Source organism: Bos javanicus, chromosome 3 (genome assembly GCF_032452875.1).
Source record: "Bos javanicus breed banteng chromosome 3, ARS-OSU_banteng_1.0, whole genome shotgun sequence".
Classification (NCBI taxonomy): domain Eukaryota; kingdom Metazoa; phylum Chordata; class Mammalia; order Artiodactyla; family Bovidae; genus Bos; species Bos javanicus.
In genome coordinates, this window is record NC_083870.1 from 51,674,044 (window position 1) to 51,690,826 (window position 16,783).

The 16,783-nt window shown below is 39.6% G+C and overlaps 2 protein-coding genes and 1 long non-coding RNA gene across 3 annotated transcripts in view; 1 reads left to right on the top strand and 2 right to left on the bottom strand.

Moving 5' to 3' along the window:
• Positions 1-16,783, top strand: part of LOC133244291 (uncharacterized) — a 32,554-nt gene that overhangs the window by 9,490 nt on the left and 6,281 nt on the right. The window lies entirely within an intron of this gene.
• On the bottom strand, positions 5,882-7,826 carry LOC133244286 (lysophosphatidylcholine acyltransferase 2B-like). Its single transcript, XM_061411226.1, has one exon. The coding sequence runs from the start codon at positions 7,706-7,708 to the stop codon at positions 5,966-5,968; it is 1,743 nt and encodes a 580-aa protein (XP_061267210.1). The 5' UTR covers positions 7,709-7,826; the 3' UTR covers positions 5,882-5,965.
• The window catches only part of EPHX4 (epoxide hydrolase 4), a 37,436-nt gene continuing 30,709 nt past the window's right edge, over positions 10,057-16,783 (bottom strand). Inside the window, exon 7 of the mRNA XM_061411238.1 lies at positions 10,057-10,715. Coding sequence (XP_061267222.1) covers positions 10,484-10,715 — 232 coding nt within the window. The 3' untranslated portion in view covers positions 10,057-10,483. The remainder of the gene's footprint in view (positions 10,716-16,783) is intronic.

Below are 16,783 nucleotides of genomic sequence, written 5' to 3' on the forward strand. Positions count from 1 at the left end.
CCCACAAGACTGCTCCCTCCTTCAGATGCCAATTGCAAGTCCAGGTTGTTGCTGTGATTCGGACCAATCACCTAGAAATAGAAGGTTCCCATAATCCTCTCCTTGGGGTCAATTAATCTGCTAGAGCAGCTCACAGAACCCAGGGGAATAGTTTTCTTACTGTTTGCCTGTTTATTATAAAAGGATGTGATAAAAAATACAAGTAAGCATCCAGTGGAAAGAGGCAAGGTATATAGGAAGGGCACAGAGCTTCCATGTCCTCTCTGACTGTGCATCTCTGGTAGCACCTCCATGTATTCACCAACCCAGAAGCTCTCCAAAATCTATGCTTTGAAGTTTTTTATGGAGGCTTCATCACATAAGTTGACTGATCATTAACTCTCTTTCCAGCCCCTCTAGAGAATGAAGGGGTGAAGATTTCAAGCTTCTAATCATGGGTTGGTCTTTCTGGTGACTAGCCCCCATCCAGAAGCCCAAGAGTCACCTCAAAAGAACAAAAGAGTCTCCTATCACTCACAAAATCCCAAGGGATTTAAAAACCCTATGTCAAGAATGGGAATCAAAGACCAAATATTAAAACTAAGTATGCTCCTAATGCTTTTGCACGTGTGCTAAATTGCTTCAGTTGTGTCCTACTCTTTGCGACCCTATGGGCTCTAGCCTATCAGGCTTCTCTGTCCGTGGGATTCTCCAGGCAAGAATGCTGGAGTGGATTTCCATGCCCTCCTCCAGGCAGTCTTCCCAACCCAGGGACTGAACCCTCATCTATTATGTCTCCTGCATTGGCAGATGGGTTCTTTACCACTAGCTGCCACCTGGGAAACCTAATCCTCTTATCACTTAGGAAAATATAAGAGTTTTTAGAAACTTTGTGTTAGGGACTGGGGCAAAGGCCAATACATATTTTCTATTATTTCACAACATATATAATTTACCATCACAGTATCAAAGTATGCATATTTAGGTAATAAAAATGTAAAGAGATACAGGAAGCAAAACTATAAAAATCAAGAAAATAATCTAATTTGGGGAAGAAGGAAGAGATTGTAATTATGACTGGGGGCATAGAGGAACTTGTAGGCTGGAAAAATTTTAATATCGGATCTGAGTTAGCTGCAACAGTGTTTATCTTAAAATAGATTATATTTATAATATATAATATACTCATGTAATTATTATTAGCTACAGATTTGTTTGATATAGTTTTTAATCTGCATGCATTTTACAATAAAAAGATTATTTTAAGTGTTACCTTTTACAGAGATAGAAAACAAACTAGTGGTTATCATAGGGGAGAGAGACAGGGGTTGCAAATAGGAGTAGGGGATTAAGAGTATACTATTATGTATAAAATAAGCTACAAAAATATATTGTACAACACAGGGAATATAGCCAATATTTTATAATAACTATACATGGAGTATAACCTTTAAAAATTGTGAATCACTATATATATACCTGTTATTTATATAATATTGTATATCAAATATACTTTAATAAAAAAATGTTATGTTAGAGAGTTTAGATAAAGCTGTGTTTGACATTTTGTACAGTATAATGAAATAATGACTCTGATATTTTGTATGTTGTTAGTCACTAAGTCGTATTCGACTCTTTTGCCATCCCACGGACTGCAGCCCAACAGGCTCCTCTGTCCATGGGATTTCCCAGGCAAGAATACTGGAGTGGGTTGCCATTTCCTTCTCCAGGGAATCTTCCTGACCCAGGGATTGAACCCTCATTTCTTATGTCTTCTGTATTGGCAGGTGGATTCTTTACCTCTGAGCCATCAGGAAAGCCCATATTTTGTAAAGCTCACTATCTAATTAGAAATAATTTCAAAGTTTACTGAATATTTGAGTTATAGTACCATTGTTTGAATAAAAATACACCTTGGTAACTTTTTTTAAGTGAAATCTCTTATTTAAATGAGTAATTTCCAGTACATTTAAAAAGATCATTGTAGAGACTTCCCTGGTAGTTAAGCAGACTCCTGGCTCCTGTTGCAAGGGACTTAGATTTCATCCCTGGTTGGGAAACTAGATGCCACAGGCCACATCTTAAGAGTTCACATGCTACGGTTAAAGATCCTGCATGCCACAACTAACACTCGGTACAGCCAAATAAATAAAAATTAAAACAAAATTACTGTATTTTAATTACATATGTATGCACTATTTTCATGGGACTATCAAGCTAGGTGATTGCTAGAGAATGAATATTTGTGTCCTCCCAAAATTCATATGTGGAAACTTAATCCCCAGTGTGATGGTATTTGGGGATAGGGGAGATCATCCCCAGGGGGAGATGATTATGTCTTAAGGGAAGAGGCTGCCTAAGAGTGATTAGTGCCCAGGGAGGGGATGCCACAGAGGTGCAGTGATTAGGACTATGTGCTTTTGCTGTCTAGGGCACTGGTTCAAGCACTTCTAGAGGAAATAAGATTCTACAAGCTATACTGCACAACCAAAAATAAAAATTAGAAAAAATAAATAAGAGAGACCTCAGAGAGATCCCTCTGCCCCTTTGGCCAGGTAAGTACACAGTGAGAAGACATCTATGAACCAAGAAGCAGGCTGTCACCAGACAATGAATCTGCCAGTGCACTGATCTTAAACCTTGCAGCCTCCAGAGTTGTGAGCAATACATTTTGGTTGTTTAAGGCACCCAGCCTATGGTATTTTTGTTATAGCAGCCCGAATGGACTAAAATAGTGTGGATTATGAAATGCCACTTATCCATCTTCTTTTCTCAAATCTGAACTGCATGGAAATTATTTCAAAATCTGATTTTTTTCTTTCCCTTTCCTTAAGCTTTCTCCATCTGCTTACCTTTCTCCCATTCTTATCTCTTCTTTCTACTCTTTTGAAATACCGGGAAGCTAACTAATAACATTTAAGCTTTAGGGACCCCACTTGCACAAGCCCTTGCAAAGCTCTAGTAGGTGCAAAGCCCTAGGAATGTGTCTACTTGGGTATGTTTTTGTAAGGTTTGCAAAAGTAGGAGATTTTGACTACAAGTGATCAAGACTCTTTCTCTTTAGTCAAATGTCCTTTCATATCTGGTGGCATTGAGTGGCTGTAGGCATTTTGGGGATTCAGCCACAATCTGAGTTGTGGATACAGTAGTTTGAGCTAGCAAGGCATATTTATTGGTTCAAAATCACTTCTACATCTGGATAAGTTGTAGTTCCCTGTCCTGGTGTAGGAATGGCTTCTAAGAATACTTCACTGATTTGTCCTACAAAGTGACATGAAGGGTTAGGGCTCAAGATCACATCACTCTGTGAAGATTTATAGCAAAGGATGCTGGGAGTATGTGGATAATGAAGAAAGTACAAAAAAGTAAGCAGAAGCCTCAGTTTTCATGAGTGCCTAGTCAGAATGGAAGGAATATTCTCAGTAATGCAGAACATGCAACTATAAACTTTTCTGCTTTTGCTGAGAATCATACATAACAGAATTTATCAGAATTTCTGTATTTATAACAAAAGAAATAGAGGAAAACAACAGAATGGGAAAGACTGGGGATCTCTTCAAGAAAATCAGAGATACCAAAGGAACATTTCATGCAAAGATGAGCTCAATAAAGGACAGAAATGGTATGGACCTAACAGAAGCAGAAGATATTAAGAAGAGATGGCAGGAATACACAGAAGAACTGTACAAAAAAGATCTTCACGACCCAGATAATCACAATGGTGTGATCACTGACCTAGAGCCAGACATCCTGGAATGTGAAGTCAAGTGGGCCTTAGAAAGCATCACTACGAACAAAGCTAGTGGAGATGATGGAATTCCAGTTGAACTATTTCAAATCCTGAAAGATGATGCTGTGAAAGTGCTGCACTCAATATGCCAGCAAATTTAGAAAACTCAGCAGTGGCCACAGGACTGGAGAAGGTCAGTTTTCATTCCAATCCCAAAGAAAGGCAATGCCAAAGAATGCTCAAACTACCGCACAATTGCACTCATCTCACACGCTAGTAAAGTAATGCTCAAAATTCTCCAAGACAGGCTTCAGCAATATGTGAACCGTGAACTTCCTGATGTTCAAGCTGGTTTTAGAAAAGGCAGAGGAACCAGAGATCAAATTGCCAACGTCCGCTGGATCATAGAAAAAGCAAGAGAGTTCCAGAAAAACATCTATTTCTGCTTTATTGACTATGCCAAAGCCTTTGACTGTGTGGATCACAATAAACTGTGGAAAATTCTGAAAGAGATGGGAATACCAGACCACCTGATCTGCCTCTTGAGAAATTTGTATGCAGGTCAGAAAGCAACAGTTAGAACTGGACATGGAACAACAGACTGGTTCCAAATAGGAAAAGGAGTCCGTCAAGGCTGTATATTGTCACCCTGTTTATTTAACTTATATGCAGAGTACATCATGAGAAACGCTGGACTGGAAGAAACACAAACTGGAATCAAGACTGCTGGGAGAAATATCAATAACCTCAGATATGCAGATGACATCATCCTTATGGCAGAAAGTGAAGAGGAACTAAAAAGCCTCTTGATGACAGTGAAAGTGGAGAGTGAAAAAGTTGGCTAAAAGCTCAACATTCAGAAAACAAAGATCATGGCATCCAGTCCCACCACTTCATGGGAAATATATGGGGAAACAGTGGAAACAGTGTCAGACTTTATTTTTTGGGGCTCCAAAATCACTACAGATAGTGACTGAAGCCATGAAATTAAAAGATGCTTACTCCTTGGAAGGAAAGTTATGACCAACCTAGATAGCATATTAAAAAGCAGAGACATTACTTTGCTAACAAAGGTTCGTCTAGTCAAGGCTATGGTTTTTCCTGTGGTCATGTATGGATGTGAGAGTTGGACTGTGAAGAAGGCTGAGCGCTGAAGAATTGATGCTTTTGAACTGTGGTGTTGGAGAAGACTCTTGAGAGTCCCTTGGACCGCAAGGAGATCCAACCAGTCCATTCTGAAGGAGATCAGCCCTGGGATTTCTTTGGAAGGAACGATGCTAAAGCTGAAACTCCAGTACTTTGGCCACCTCATGAGAAGAGTTGACTCATTGGAAAAGACTCTGATGCTGGGAGGTATTGGGGGCAGGAAGAGAAGGGGAAGACAGAGGATGAGATGGCTGGATGGCATCACCGACTCAATGGACGTGAGTCTGAGTGAACTCCGGGAGTTGGTGATGGACAGGGAGGCCTGGCGTGCTGTGATTCATGGGGTCGCAAAGAATCGGACACGACTGAACGACTGATATGATCTGATCTGATGTCTATTAGTTAGCTTTCCAGATATTGCAGTGTTTTGTGATTTCTTTTCACATTCTCAATAATCACTTTCATAGCTTAAAAATAAATAAATAAAAAGTTCAGGCAGCTATGCCATTTATAACTGTTTCAATGGTACTACCAGTACTGTATCTTCCTGATGTTTATTTTTATTTTGTCTTATAAATATGGACATTGGGCCACTCTGAGAAAGAGCAAAGAAGGCTTTATGCAGCAGATCCAATCCTTTTTGGAGAGAATAATGATGGCAAGAATGTATTTATTGCTAATAGAGCTCTTAATGAGATATTTTCTCTGCAACAATGAGGGAGAGGTGGTGGGCTATAATGTTCCTCTGGCTTTAGTTTAGCAAAAGAAGACACTTCATTTTTACTTATTTACTTATTTTACTTACTTGAAGCAGAATAATAAAGGCACCATGCTGAGTGAACAAAGTTATAAGGAGATTTCTTATTTTTCTACCTTTAGACCACACTGAAACAAACTTACTATCTTAAGAAGAAAATTAGGTACTATAAAATCAAATTGAAATATATATTCCTTAAGTAAACTTTAAATATCATAATTAAGTGTACAGGCCACTTAGAATAAAAACCATTGTATTTTTCCTCAAAGGATAATTTTTATTTCAATTATAGTTTTAACTTGGATGTTACTTTCACCATTTTCAGGGCTGACTTTAACATCTGAATGCAATCATCAAGCCTGTACTGGTTGTGGTAATGAATAGACATAGGCTGCCTGGAGGTCTAAGTATGAACTAAATAACTTGGCATATGCTGGGTGCTTCAGGGCAAATTTCTTAAAGGTCCTGTATGAAATGCGGTCTGAGTTTGGTCCAGCTATCTCCCGAAAGAGTGTGGAAACATCAAGATCTGGTACTCCAAAAGCTGCCCGAAGTATAGCAGCTAATTCCTGTTCAGTTATGAAACCATCTTTATCAAGATCAAAAAGCTTAAATGACATTTGCAGAATCTTTTCAGTGTTGACAGGATTGCATAGGACGGTCAGACCTATCACATACTCTCTGAAGTCTATGGTGCCATCGTTGTTCCTGTCAAAGAGGGCAAAAAGTTGTTGCAAGGGCTTTGAAATTGGGAGTTTCAAATAATTTGCAAATTCCTCAATTCCTATCTTCCCTCCTTTGGAGGCAACTGCAATTTCAGCATATTTATCCAAGCACTGATGAATATTATCCCAATCTAACTTTAAATTCTGGCTAATTTTTGTAAATTCCACCAAACCAGCTTCCATAGGTAGTTGAAGGTTACCTGCAGAAATCATCAGTCTGCAGTCTTCGTAAGTGTGGTCTGTCACGGGCACCCCAAGAGCATTGGCCATGATGATCCTCACTGTATTGGCAAAAAGGACAGGGTCTTTTTTCTCTTGGACGTTTGGAATATAAACAGGCATAAACTCAACTTCTACCCTGGTGAATGGTTGACTCAGGGTCAACATACAGGCCTGGAAGCCCGTAAACCCCTGCCAGGTCCAGGTCACCGTGTCCAGGGGGTTTGGGTACCTGAGCAGCACGGGCTGCACAGGCACCCCTGGAGAGAAGGCCCCTAGTTTAAAAGTGACCAGACAGCTGCGGTTGGTACACACTCCTTCTGGGAAAATCAGGATCTGTGGCCACTGTCTGTTAGATGTCACTCGCTTCAGGATTTCCTCCCGTGTGGTCTTCCTGGAATTGGGGTCATCTCGGGTCACAAGCACCGGCTGCGTTGACAATAAGAATTTCCCAGCCACCGGGATATTCACGTTCTGACTCGCAGAGACCACTGAGGGTAACCCTGCCACAACACAGGCGATCGCATCAAAGAAACTGGAGTGCGGGGCTGCCACGAAGATGCGGGCTTCATCTCGGGTGGCTTTTTTCCCTTTCACTTTAACCAGGAACCCTGCTAAAAAAAAAGTCACCTGAAACAAGAACTTTAAAGTTGGTTGTGCCAGTCTTCTCCAGTTCTTGGCCGGCTTGGTTGGTTGAGCACGACGGCCTATGGTGGAAAGCGCAGCCACGGGCCAGAGGAAGATGAAGAGGAAGGCAATGCAGGACACCCGCACGGGCACCAACACGGTCCCCATGAGGACGATGTAGGCCCAGCGCCACGCGCTGATATGCGTGTGCTGCACGAAGGGGTTTTCCACTGCCGGCGGAAACAGGGACTTGTTCGTCTCTCGGCTGAAAGCGGATTCCAACGCAGCCTTGGGGTCCACCACCGCAGGCTCAGAGTCCAACGGCGGAGACGTGGAGCTCAACACCAAAGGCTCGGAGTCCAACGGCGGAGACGTGGAGCTCAACATCGCAGGCTCAGAGTCCAACGGCGGAGACGTGGAGCTCAACACCGCAGACTCGGGGTCCGAGGGCGGAGACCTGGAGCTCAACATCGCAGGCTCCGAGTCCAACTTCCCAGGCTCGAAGTCCAAAGTGGGCTGTGCCATGAGGCCGACTTTTCCAGTCTCAGGGTGCCTGTAGCTTGGATCTGGGGGCAGCCCCCGGAGTGCACCCCTTCCCTATATTTAAGTGCTCTTTGTTTGCACATAATTGGAACGCTTTGAGGCAATTGTGAGTTAATAGGAAATGATGTATTACCTTTAAAATCAGAAGAATCAAAAATGGTAAATGATGTAACAGGAGAATTAGAACCATGTCAACAGTACAATCTTTTCTGCTTTTTTGTAAATGGCCTCCTTTTGACATATATGCTTAGTAAATTATTTTCACATAACAACTTCTGTTGTCTATTATATACCTACTAAGGATCTATCAAATAGATGAATATTTGTTAATCACAACTTTTTTAATTTAAATGCCTTTACCAGTCAAGTTTGCTTACTGTGAGATGCTTTGGCAATTGGTAAGTCAAATTTATTTACTCTTCCTACAAATTGATTTCTGCAGAGACAGGACTGTTTCTCTCTCTTTTTTTTTTGGACTGTCTCTTTATACTATGTTTAACTGATGGCACCCTTGAGGCTTTATATCTGTTGCAAGCACTCTTCTATGGAAACATACAATGAAAATTAGAAAACACCATTATCATAGGCCAGGATCAGTCATGGCACGTTTTGACCCATATTCTTAATATTAGTCCAGATGAACCGGTCAGCGTTCCAAAGTGACATAAGTAACAACAACAAGAAACCTTAAAATCACATTTGTCAGAAACAGGTTTTCGTTAAAATAAGTCAGGATTACTTTATTGTGTCACAACACATAGTCAATAAAGTCTTGTTCCTTAGTTGCTGCCCTTTGAAAATGATCAAGAGGGAAGCATAATCAAAGTTGGTTGAAACAGGCTCTCTGTAGCATCTGCTATATCAAATATTCCTGTTTGCTATTTGCTAATTTAAATTCCTTCAGAATTCAAAGTCAAATTGTAGGTTTCTGAAAGATGTTTCTAATTATTGGAATATACCAGGTTACCCATAAAATAGGAAAAGCAGTATGGATACCAAAGACTGTTAAACAGAAAGTGATCTAAGTGGAAAGATTATGGACTTTACAACCAAACGGATCTAGGTCAGATCCTGGTTCTGACTCTTATGCTGTAGGCAGTGATCAGTCTCATTTTTCCATCTCTAAAGTGGTGATACTCCCTACCTCGCAATGTTAGGAGGTAGAAATGCCTCATATACCACAGTGTATATAGAAAACTGGGCTTTCACTGGTAAACACATGTTGCTAGGATACGATAATAAGAATATTTAAAGACATTCCACTTACTTCTTTCACTTCTCAGAACTATGCTTAGTGAGGGAAACATTAGGAACACAGTTGTAGACTCTAAAAAGCCATGAATTGGCATTGTTACTGGCTGTCTCCCATTCCAAATGAGAGCAGCCCAAGAGAACGAGTAGTAATCTCTTAAGTTGGCATCATCCTCTATTTTGTAATTCTTCCCTTTTTTTTTTTTGGCCACACCCTTGTGGGATCTTAGTTCCCCGACCAGGGATTGAACCTAGGCCCAGCAGTGAAAGGGTCAAGTCCTAACCACTGGACCAGGGAAATCCTTTCCCACTCTTATTTGTACTGTTCATTACTCTTTTGAACACTTGTTTAATTTAACTGCATTCCCAGGTGATGTTAGTGGTAAAGAACCCACCTGCCAATGCAGGAAACATAAGAGACATAGGTTTGATCCCTGGGTCAAGGAGATCCCCTGAAGGAGGGCATGGCGGTCCACTCCAGTATTCTTGCCTGGAGAATCCCATGGACAGAGGAGCCTGGTGGGCCACAGTCCATAGGGTCACAAAGAGTTAGACATGACTAAAGCGACTTAGCATGCACACATGCATTCTGTGTATACTTCTTAAGGGAAAGATCAATATTATGATGTTACTTTTTTTTCATATTTTCCCCACAGTGCCTAACAGTGTATCAGATTATTTATTCATTTAGCAAATATTTGAGTTCACACAAAGAATCAGGCTCTTATTCTAGATGCTGGATATTGTGTCAGTTAATGAAACAAGTCTCTGCCCTGTGGAGCTGAGATTCTAGTGCACACAGGAAGTACAGTATTCATTTCTTCTTGCTTTAAATGGGGCAGAAGGACATTTTCATCCTTTTCCTAAATCTCTCACCCATTTAGCTAGAGAATTAAGGTGAATAATTTAATGGACTTGCTTCCCTATAATGTTTAATAACTATGTATGTAAATATAAGAATCTTCATATCCTCTCTTGTTACTCTTCCCAGTGTAAGTAGTATTTATGGCCTATTTTAAGATGCACATTCACCTTGTCATATTTGCTTTCAAACTAATAAATATACTATAAATCCAAGATATTTGATAACAGAATTTTTTAATGGTTAAAAAATAGTAAAAAGAACTTTTGAACAATAAAATGAAAATTTATACCATTGCACATTTGCCTTTTAATATGGCACAGCTAATCTTTAATATACATTTGTAAAAGGCACCATATATCAACAAGGTAAAGAAAGCAAAAAAAACCAAAATTGAGCCACTTTCTCCAACTTCCTTTTTGTCCAAGTGTATACATTTTAAGGCAAATGCTTTTCTGTGCAAAATACAACAAAAGAAAATCAACATTATGTTACAAGTTCACACATTCTCAGATTTTTTTCAATATCATTTGTCAGGATACAAGCACATTAAAACAATTTTTTCCTAATGAAGCTTAAAGAAGTTGATGAACAATTTTTAAAAATTATTTGGAGATTCCATTATAGATTCCTCATAGAAAAAGTCAATCTTTTCTTCGTGTTTCTTCTTTTAGAAATGTCCATATCAATTTGTTCACGATGTCAGGTTGTTCTTGTTGGAGCCAATGACTGGTTTCTGACAAAATAGTCAGCCTGAAATAGTTTTTAACATAAATCTTTGTGACTTCAGCCATCTCAACCTCCATAAATGCGTCTTTCTCTCCCCACAGCAGTAATGTTGGAGTGATCACCATGTGATGTTTGAGAGGCAGGCAGCTATAAAAACAAAACACGTGGGCTTGAGACTCATTGTAAGAGTTAAAATAACATTTTCCCAAAATGTTTCTCTAGGCCATACATTTTTAAGGAAGGCAGTATCACCACCAAAGGGGTGAAAATTAGTTCTTGGGAGAGTGAAAAAATTTACATTTTTTTAGATATAAACCATGAATATACACATAAACATATATTAAAATTTTATGGGATGGGGGCAACTATGAAAAAATGTCTAAAAAGGCTCTGAAGGGAGGTGATGACAAAAAATGATTGAGGGGACTTCCCTGGTGGTCCAATGATTAGCAGTCTACCTTCCAAAGCAAGGAACGTGGGTTTGATCCCTGTTCGGGGAACTAGGATCCCATATGCCACAGGGCAAAGAAGCCTATATGCTGCTACTACTGAGCCTGTGCCACAACTACAGTGAAGCCTGTGTGCCTCAAAGAAAGATAATAAATAAATACATGACTGAGAAACACTGCATTAGGCAATCAATCTGTGTCATAAAAAATTTAAAGGTCTATTTAGCAAAGGGCCTGATAAAAGTTTTAATTGGATGAGGATGGCAAAATTGATAATGAAGGCTATAAATTAAATATGAAATTCATCACTTGAAGAATAATTTCCTTTAAAAGGAAACCAGAATTTCTGAATGGTGTGATAAAAGGGAGCTTTTAAGCAGTGTTACTGTTTAAATATATTTTAATTGTTGGATAATCTAATGCATTTTATGTGAAAATTAGAACTGAAAAGACAGAAAATATATATGGAATGAGCTTTAAATATTACATGATAGTATAGTTATTTTTCAAGGAGATTCTTTTTAAAATATAAAGTTTTCATTATATATTTTCTTAAATACTAAAAAATATAAAGAATAAAAACATGCATAATTGCATCATTTAAAAGATGGTCATTTTCTATGCATATAGTTGAAACCATAAGTACAGCAAATATACAGTTTATACACAATATACATATACAAATTCTATATTAAATTATAACTTTCTTATTTCACAAGGTTTTTCAAAAATAATTGTAAAACATTACTTTATGGCATAATAACCCATAAATGATTTGACTCTTCCTGTATAATTGAATATTTAGATTACAGCATCAGTTAAAAGAAGAGGAGGATGTTTTACGTGAAGCTACATGCTACAATGAGCATTTTGTGCCCAAATCTTTATTGGCATTTCAGATAACTTCTTTAGGCCAGAGCCCTAGAAGTGGAATTCTATATTTCTTTCTTTTTTTTTTTTGGAATTCTATATTTCTAAAGCTTTTGACACCTTCTGCTAAGCTGTTTTTCAGAAAGGTGGGATGGTCTTAATTTCACCGCTGTTAACTAAGAATGAGAATGAACATCTAACTAGACACTCTCTAGCACTGGATTATATTTTCACTAGTTATAGAAAAGCCCTAATGTGTGTCTATTTGGGGTTGATAGGATGCTATTGGAATGTGCAGGATATCATATATGTCCACCAAAGACTTAACTTTTGACTCCATGCAAGTGGCCATCATTTGGTTGTAATGCTCCTAAAAATTAAATTCTTTGTGAATAGGTAAATGGACAGAAGAACCTGGAGGGCTACAGTCCCTGGGGAGTTAGACAGGGCTTAGGAATAGTAACTAGGTCAAATCTGGTTCTTACCATCCCCATGAGACGGTTATAAGTGTTAGGATACTTCTCATTCATTTCTTTAGTTTCCTTTAGGAGAGATTTTCCTTAAACCCTCCTTGATCCTTGCCCCGTCCCTGGCTGCTGAGTGATAGTTGTTGATTCAGGGTTCTGGACTAAAGAGAGTATATAAAATAATATGTCCTGAGGTGAGATTTACTCTCTTTTTCCTTCCCTCGCTTATCAGATTCGAGGGAGCCAACGGACTGGGGGGCTGAGGAGATGTGAGTTTACCCTTCAAATTTTCCCACAGGTGAACAAAGTTTAGACTGGCAACAGTTATCAAGACCATTTCAGTTCTCATTTAATATAAAGGCCACAGTCTTCAATCTATCCTTTATGGGTCATGAAGTTCATGTTTTGGTTTTCATCTGCTAACTCCTATGTGATTTCTCAACTGATTCAGAAACTGGGCAGGAAAAAGGGATGCTATTTGTCAGGTCCCCCCAAATACAGCATATGTATTTCAAACAGTACATAGTTTAAAAACTTTATTAAATAGTGTCAGATTGCAGATATCCTTTCACAAATTGCTTCTGTGCCTTAAGATTATATTTTTAAGATTCATCTATTGATGATACATGTAGTTCTTTTTCTTTTTTGATACAGGTAGTTCTATTTCATTTACTTTCACTGTTGTATACAATTCTATTGTATGACTACATATACAATGGATCACAATTGATTCTTTCTCTTGTTGGGCATTTTAAAACTTCCAATTATTTTGATAATTTAAATAATATTGATCTCATTCTTGTAACCATCCACTTGTGCCCATGTGGGAGAGGTTTCTTTCAGTATATCCCCCAAACAGACTTGCTACCTCAGAGAATATGCACATCATCAATATTACAAGTTGTTTTTACAAACTGACCATATGCTCTACTCTCAGCATATAAGAATTTGCTTTGTACCATATCATTGCCAACACTTGTTCTCAAAAGTTTAATTTTTTTTTTCCCAATCAAATGAGTGTAAAATACTTTGTTTACCTGTTATGGTAGAGACTGCTTCCCAAACTTCTTCCCTTCTACCACAGTGATAGAAAATCCAATTATTAGCTGGACAAAGGACCATCCAGAATGAAGACTGACTATGTTTCCCAGGGTTCTTGCAGTAAAGTGAGGGTATGTGGTTTATGAGAAATGATTTGGGCATCATCTAAGTTGTGTCCAATATGCCTGCCCCTTCCCTTTCTCACTTTCCACTCACTGAAATGCAGATGTGTTGTTAAACCATCTTGAACCACACAGATAAGATCAACATATGAAGGATGGCAGAATAACAAAATAGAAAGACCGAGATCTCTGACCAAAGAGTGACCTAACAGCTTTGATGACTGCACACAATATAGCCACCATATCAGCCTTAGACTATTAACGTTTTTAATGCCACTGTTACTTTAGGTCTCTATCGCAAGCAGTAAAACCTATGTCCCACTACTAAGGTGGTGCATCTTTCATGTTACTGAAGATACCTTTAAAAATATATATATATATATATATATTTTTTTTTTTTTGGCTGTGCTGGGTCTTTGTTGCTATGCAGGCTTCTCTCTAGTTGCAGTGAGCAGAGGCTACTCTTCTTTGCAGTGTTAAGACATCTTATTGTGGTGACATCTCTTGTTGTGGAAGAGCACGGGCTCTCGGGCACATGGGCTTCAGTAGCTGCAGCGGTGGGCTCAGTTGTTGTGGTTCCCGGGCTCTAGAGCACAGGCTCAACAGCTGTGATACATGGACTTAGTTGCTTCAAGGCATGTGGGATCTTCCGGGACCAGGGATTGAACCTGTGTCTCCTGCATTGGCAGGCAGATTCTTTACCATTGAGCCACCAGGGAAGCCCCTAGATCCCTTTTCTGCAAATTGCCATTTCATATCCTTTACTCATTTTTGATTGGGTTGTCTTTTCCTTATTGATTTGGAGACATTCTTTATAAACTCTGCTGCTGCTGCTGCTAAGTCACTTCAGTCATGTCCGACTCTGTGCGATCCCATAGATGGAAGCCAACCAGGCTCCCCCATCCCTGGGATTCTCCAGGCAAGAGTACTGGAGTGGGTTGCCATTTCCTTCTCCAATGCATGAAATGAAAAGTGAAAGTGAAGTTGCTCAGTCGCGTCCGACTCTTAATGACCCCATGGACTGCAGCCTACCAGATTCTGCCGCCCATGGGATTTTCCAGGCAAGAGTACTGGAGTGGGGTGCCATATTAATTCATGAATACTGGAAGAAGCCTATCCCTTCTCTAGGGGATCAGATCCAGGAATCAAACAGGGGTCTTCTGTATTGCAGGTGGATTCTTTACCAGCTGAGTTACCAGGGAAGCCTCCTGACAGGGTTAGTTACCTACCTATTTTTTTCTTTAAAATTGAATTCTTTAAAATTGTCTCAGCCTTGTGCTCCCCCATACAAATTTTAAAATCAGCTTGTTATGTTTCATGAAAAACTTTCTGACAGTTTTGATTGAAATTTTATTAAGTTTATAGATTAGTTTGGGAAAAATCAACAATGTTATGATATTGAAGTTTTCCACTTGTAAAGATGATAAACGAGGGTTATTTTCAGTAGTTTACATCAGCAAGTCTGTATCAATGTTAAAACATTAAAATACTTCTCTGCTGCTGCTAAGTCGCTTCAGTCGTGTCCGACTCTGTGCGACCCCATAGACGTCTGGCAGCCCACCAGGCTCCCCCGTCCCTGGGATTCTCCAGGCAAGAACACTGGAGTGGGTTGCCATTTCCTTCTCCAGTGCATGAAAGTGAAAAGTGAAAGTGAAGTCACTCAGTCGCGTCCGACTCTCAGCGACCCCATGGACTGCAGCCTACCAGGCTCCTCCATCCATGGGATTTTCCAGGCAAGAGTACTGGAGTGGGTGCCATTGCCTTCTCCGAAATACTTCTCTATAGGTTAGTAAATAGACAAGGCCCCTAGCTCATATTCTTTATTGCTTCCAATACATTTTGATAATCCATAAAGGTCATCTTTTGTTAGAGTCAGTCCTTTATACCTAATATTTTTGTTGCTATCATAGGTATATCTATTTTAAAGTGTTTTATAACTGTTGTTGGTTTATAAGATTGTAATTTTTGTATAGTAACCTTATGTATGCCAACTTTGCTGAACTGTTTTTGTTCTAATAATTTTTTCCTGTAGATTTTCCCTGTCTCTAAATATATAACTACATTGCGTGCTTGCCTGCTCAGTTGCTCGGTCATGTCCAAGGCTTTGCAACCCCATGGACTGTAGCTCGCCAGGCTCCTCTGTGTATGGGATTTCCCAGGCAAGAATAGTGAAGTGGGTTGCCATTTCCTACTCGAGGGGATCTTCCCTACCCAGGGATCCAACCTGCGTCTCTAATGTCTCCTGCACTGGCCAGCGGATTCTTTACCACTAGCGCCATCCTGGGAAGCCCGTATAACTACATTGTGTGTGGGTGTGTGCTAAGTTGCTTCAGTCATGTCTAACTGCTTGCAATCCCATAGACTGTAGCCTGCCAGGCTCCTCTGTCCATGGGATTCTCCAGGCAAGAAAACTGGAGTGGGTTGCCATTCCCTTCTCTAGGGGATCTTTCTGACCATGGATTGAACCAGCATCTCTTATGTCTCCTGCATTGGCAGGTGGGTTCTTGACCACCAGTGCCCCAGGGAAGCCCATATAACTACATTATCTATACATAAACTTCAGTTGTTTTTTTTTTAATGTGCTAGCTAAGACTTTCAATACAGTGTTGAAGAGAAGAGAAGCAGTTATAGCAGACAAGTTACCCTTAGTCTTTATTTTTCAAGGGAATGTTTTCAGTGTTTCATCACAAGGTATGATGTTTACTACAGGTTTCTGGTAGACAGAAGTACCTTCTGCATTGCTGTCATAATGAAACCATAATATGATTAACAGAATTCCTCTGTCCATGGAATTCTGCAGGCAAGAATACTGGAGTGGATTGCCATTCCCTTCTCCAGGATATCTTCCTGACCCAGGGATCAAACCCTGGTCTCCTGCATTGAAGGCAGATTCTTCTACCATCTGAGCCACCAGGGAAGCCTAATATGATTAACAGAAAGACACTAATAGACATAGAGATATCAGGTTTAATGGCAAATGAGAAGAAAACTTACAAAGATGATTTTATAAAGCAAGAAATAATGTATTATTCTCTTAGATAGAACTAGGACTTGTCAGGTCCCCCAGTTTCCCATGAAAATACAGCTGTGAACAGCACCACAAAGAATTTTGCCCTTTTAGTGGAGGTTTTTGATCCTCTTGGCTCTGATTCCCAGAATATATTTTTATATGCCTGCCAGTGCTCCAGGTGCAAATAACCAGTACAAACCCCTGATTTTTTTCTTAGACAACTGAGTAAAGCAAATGTCTTTCCCCCAGAAATATC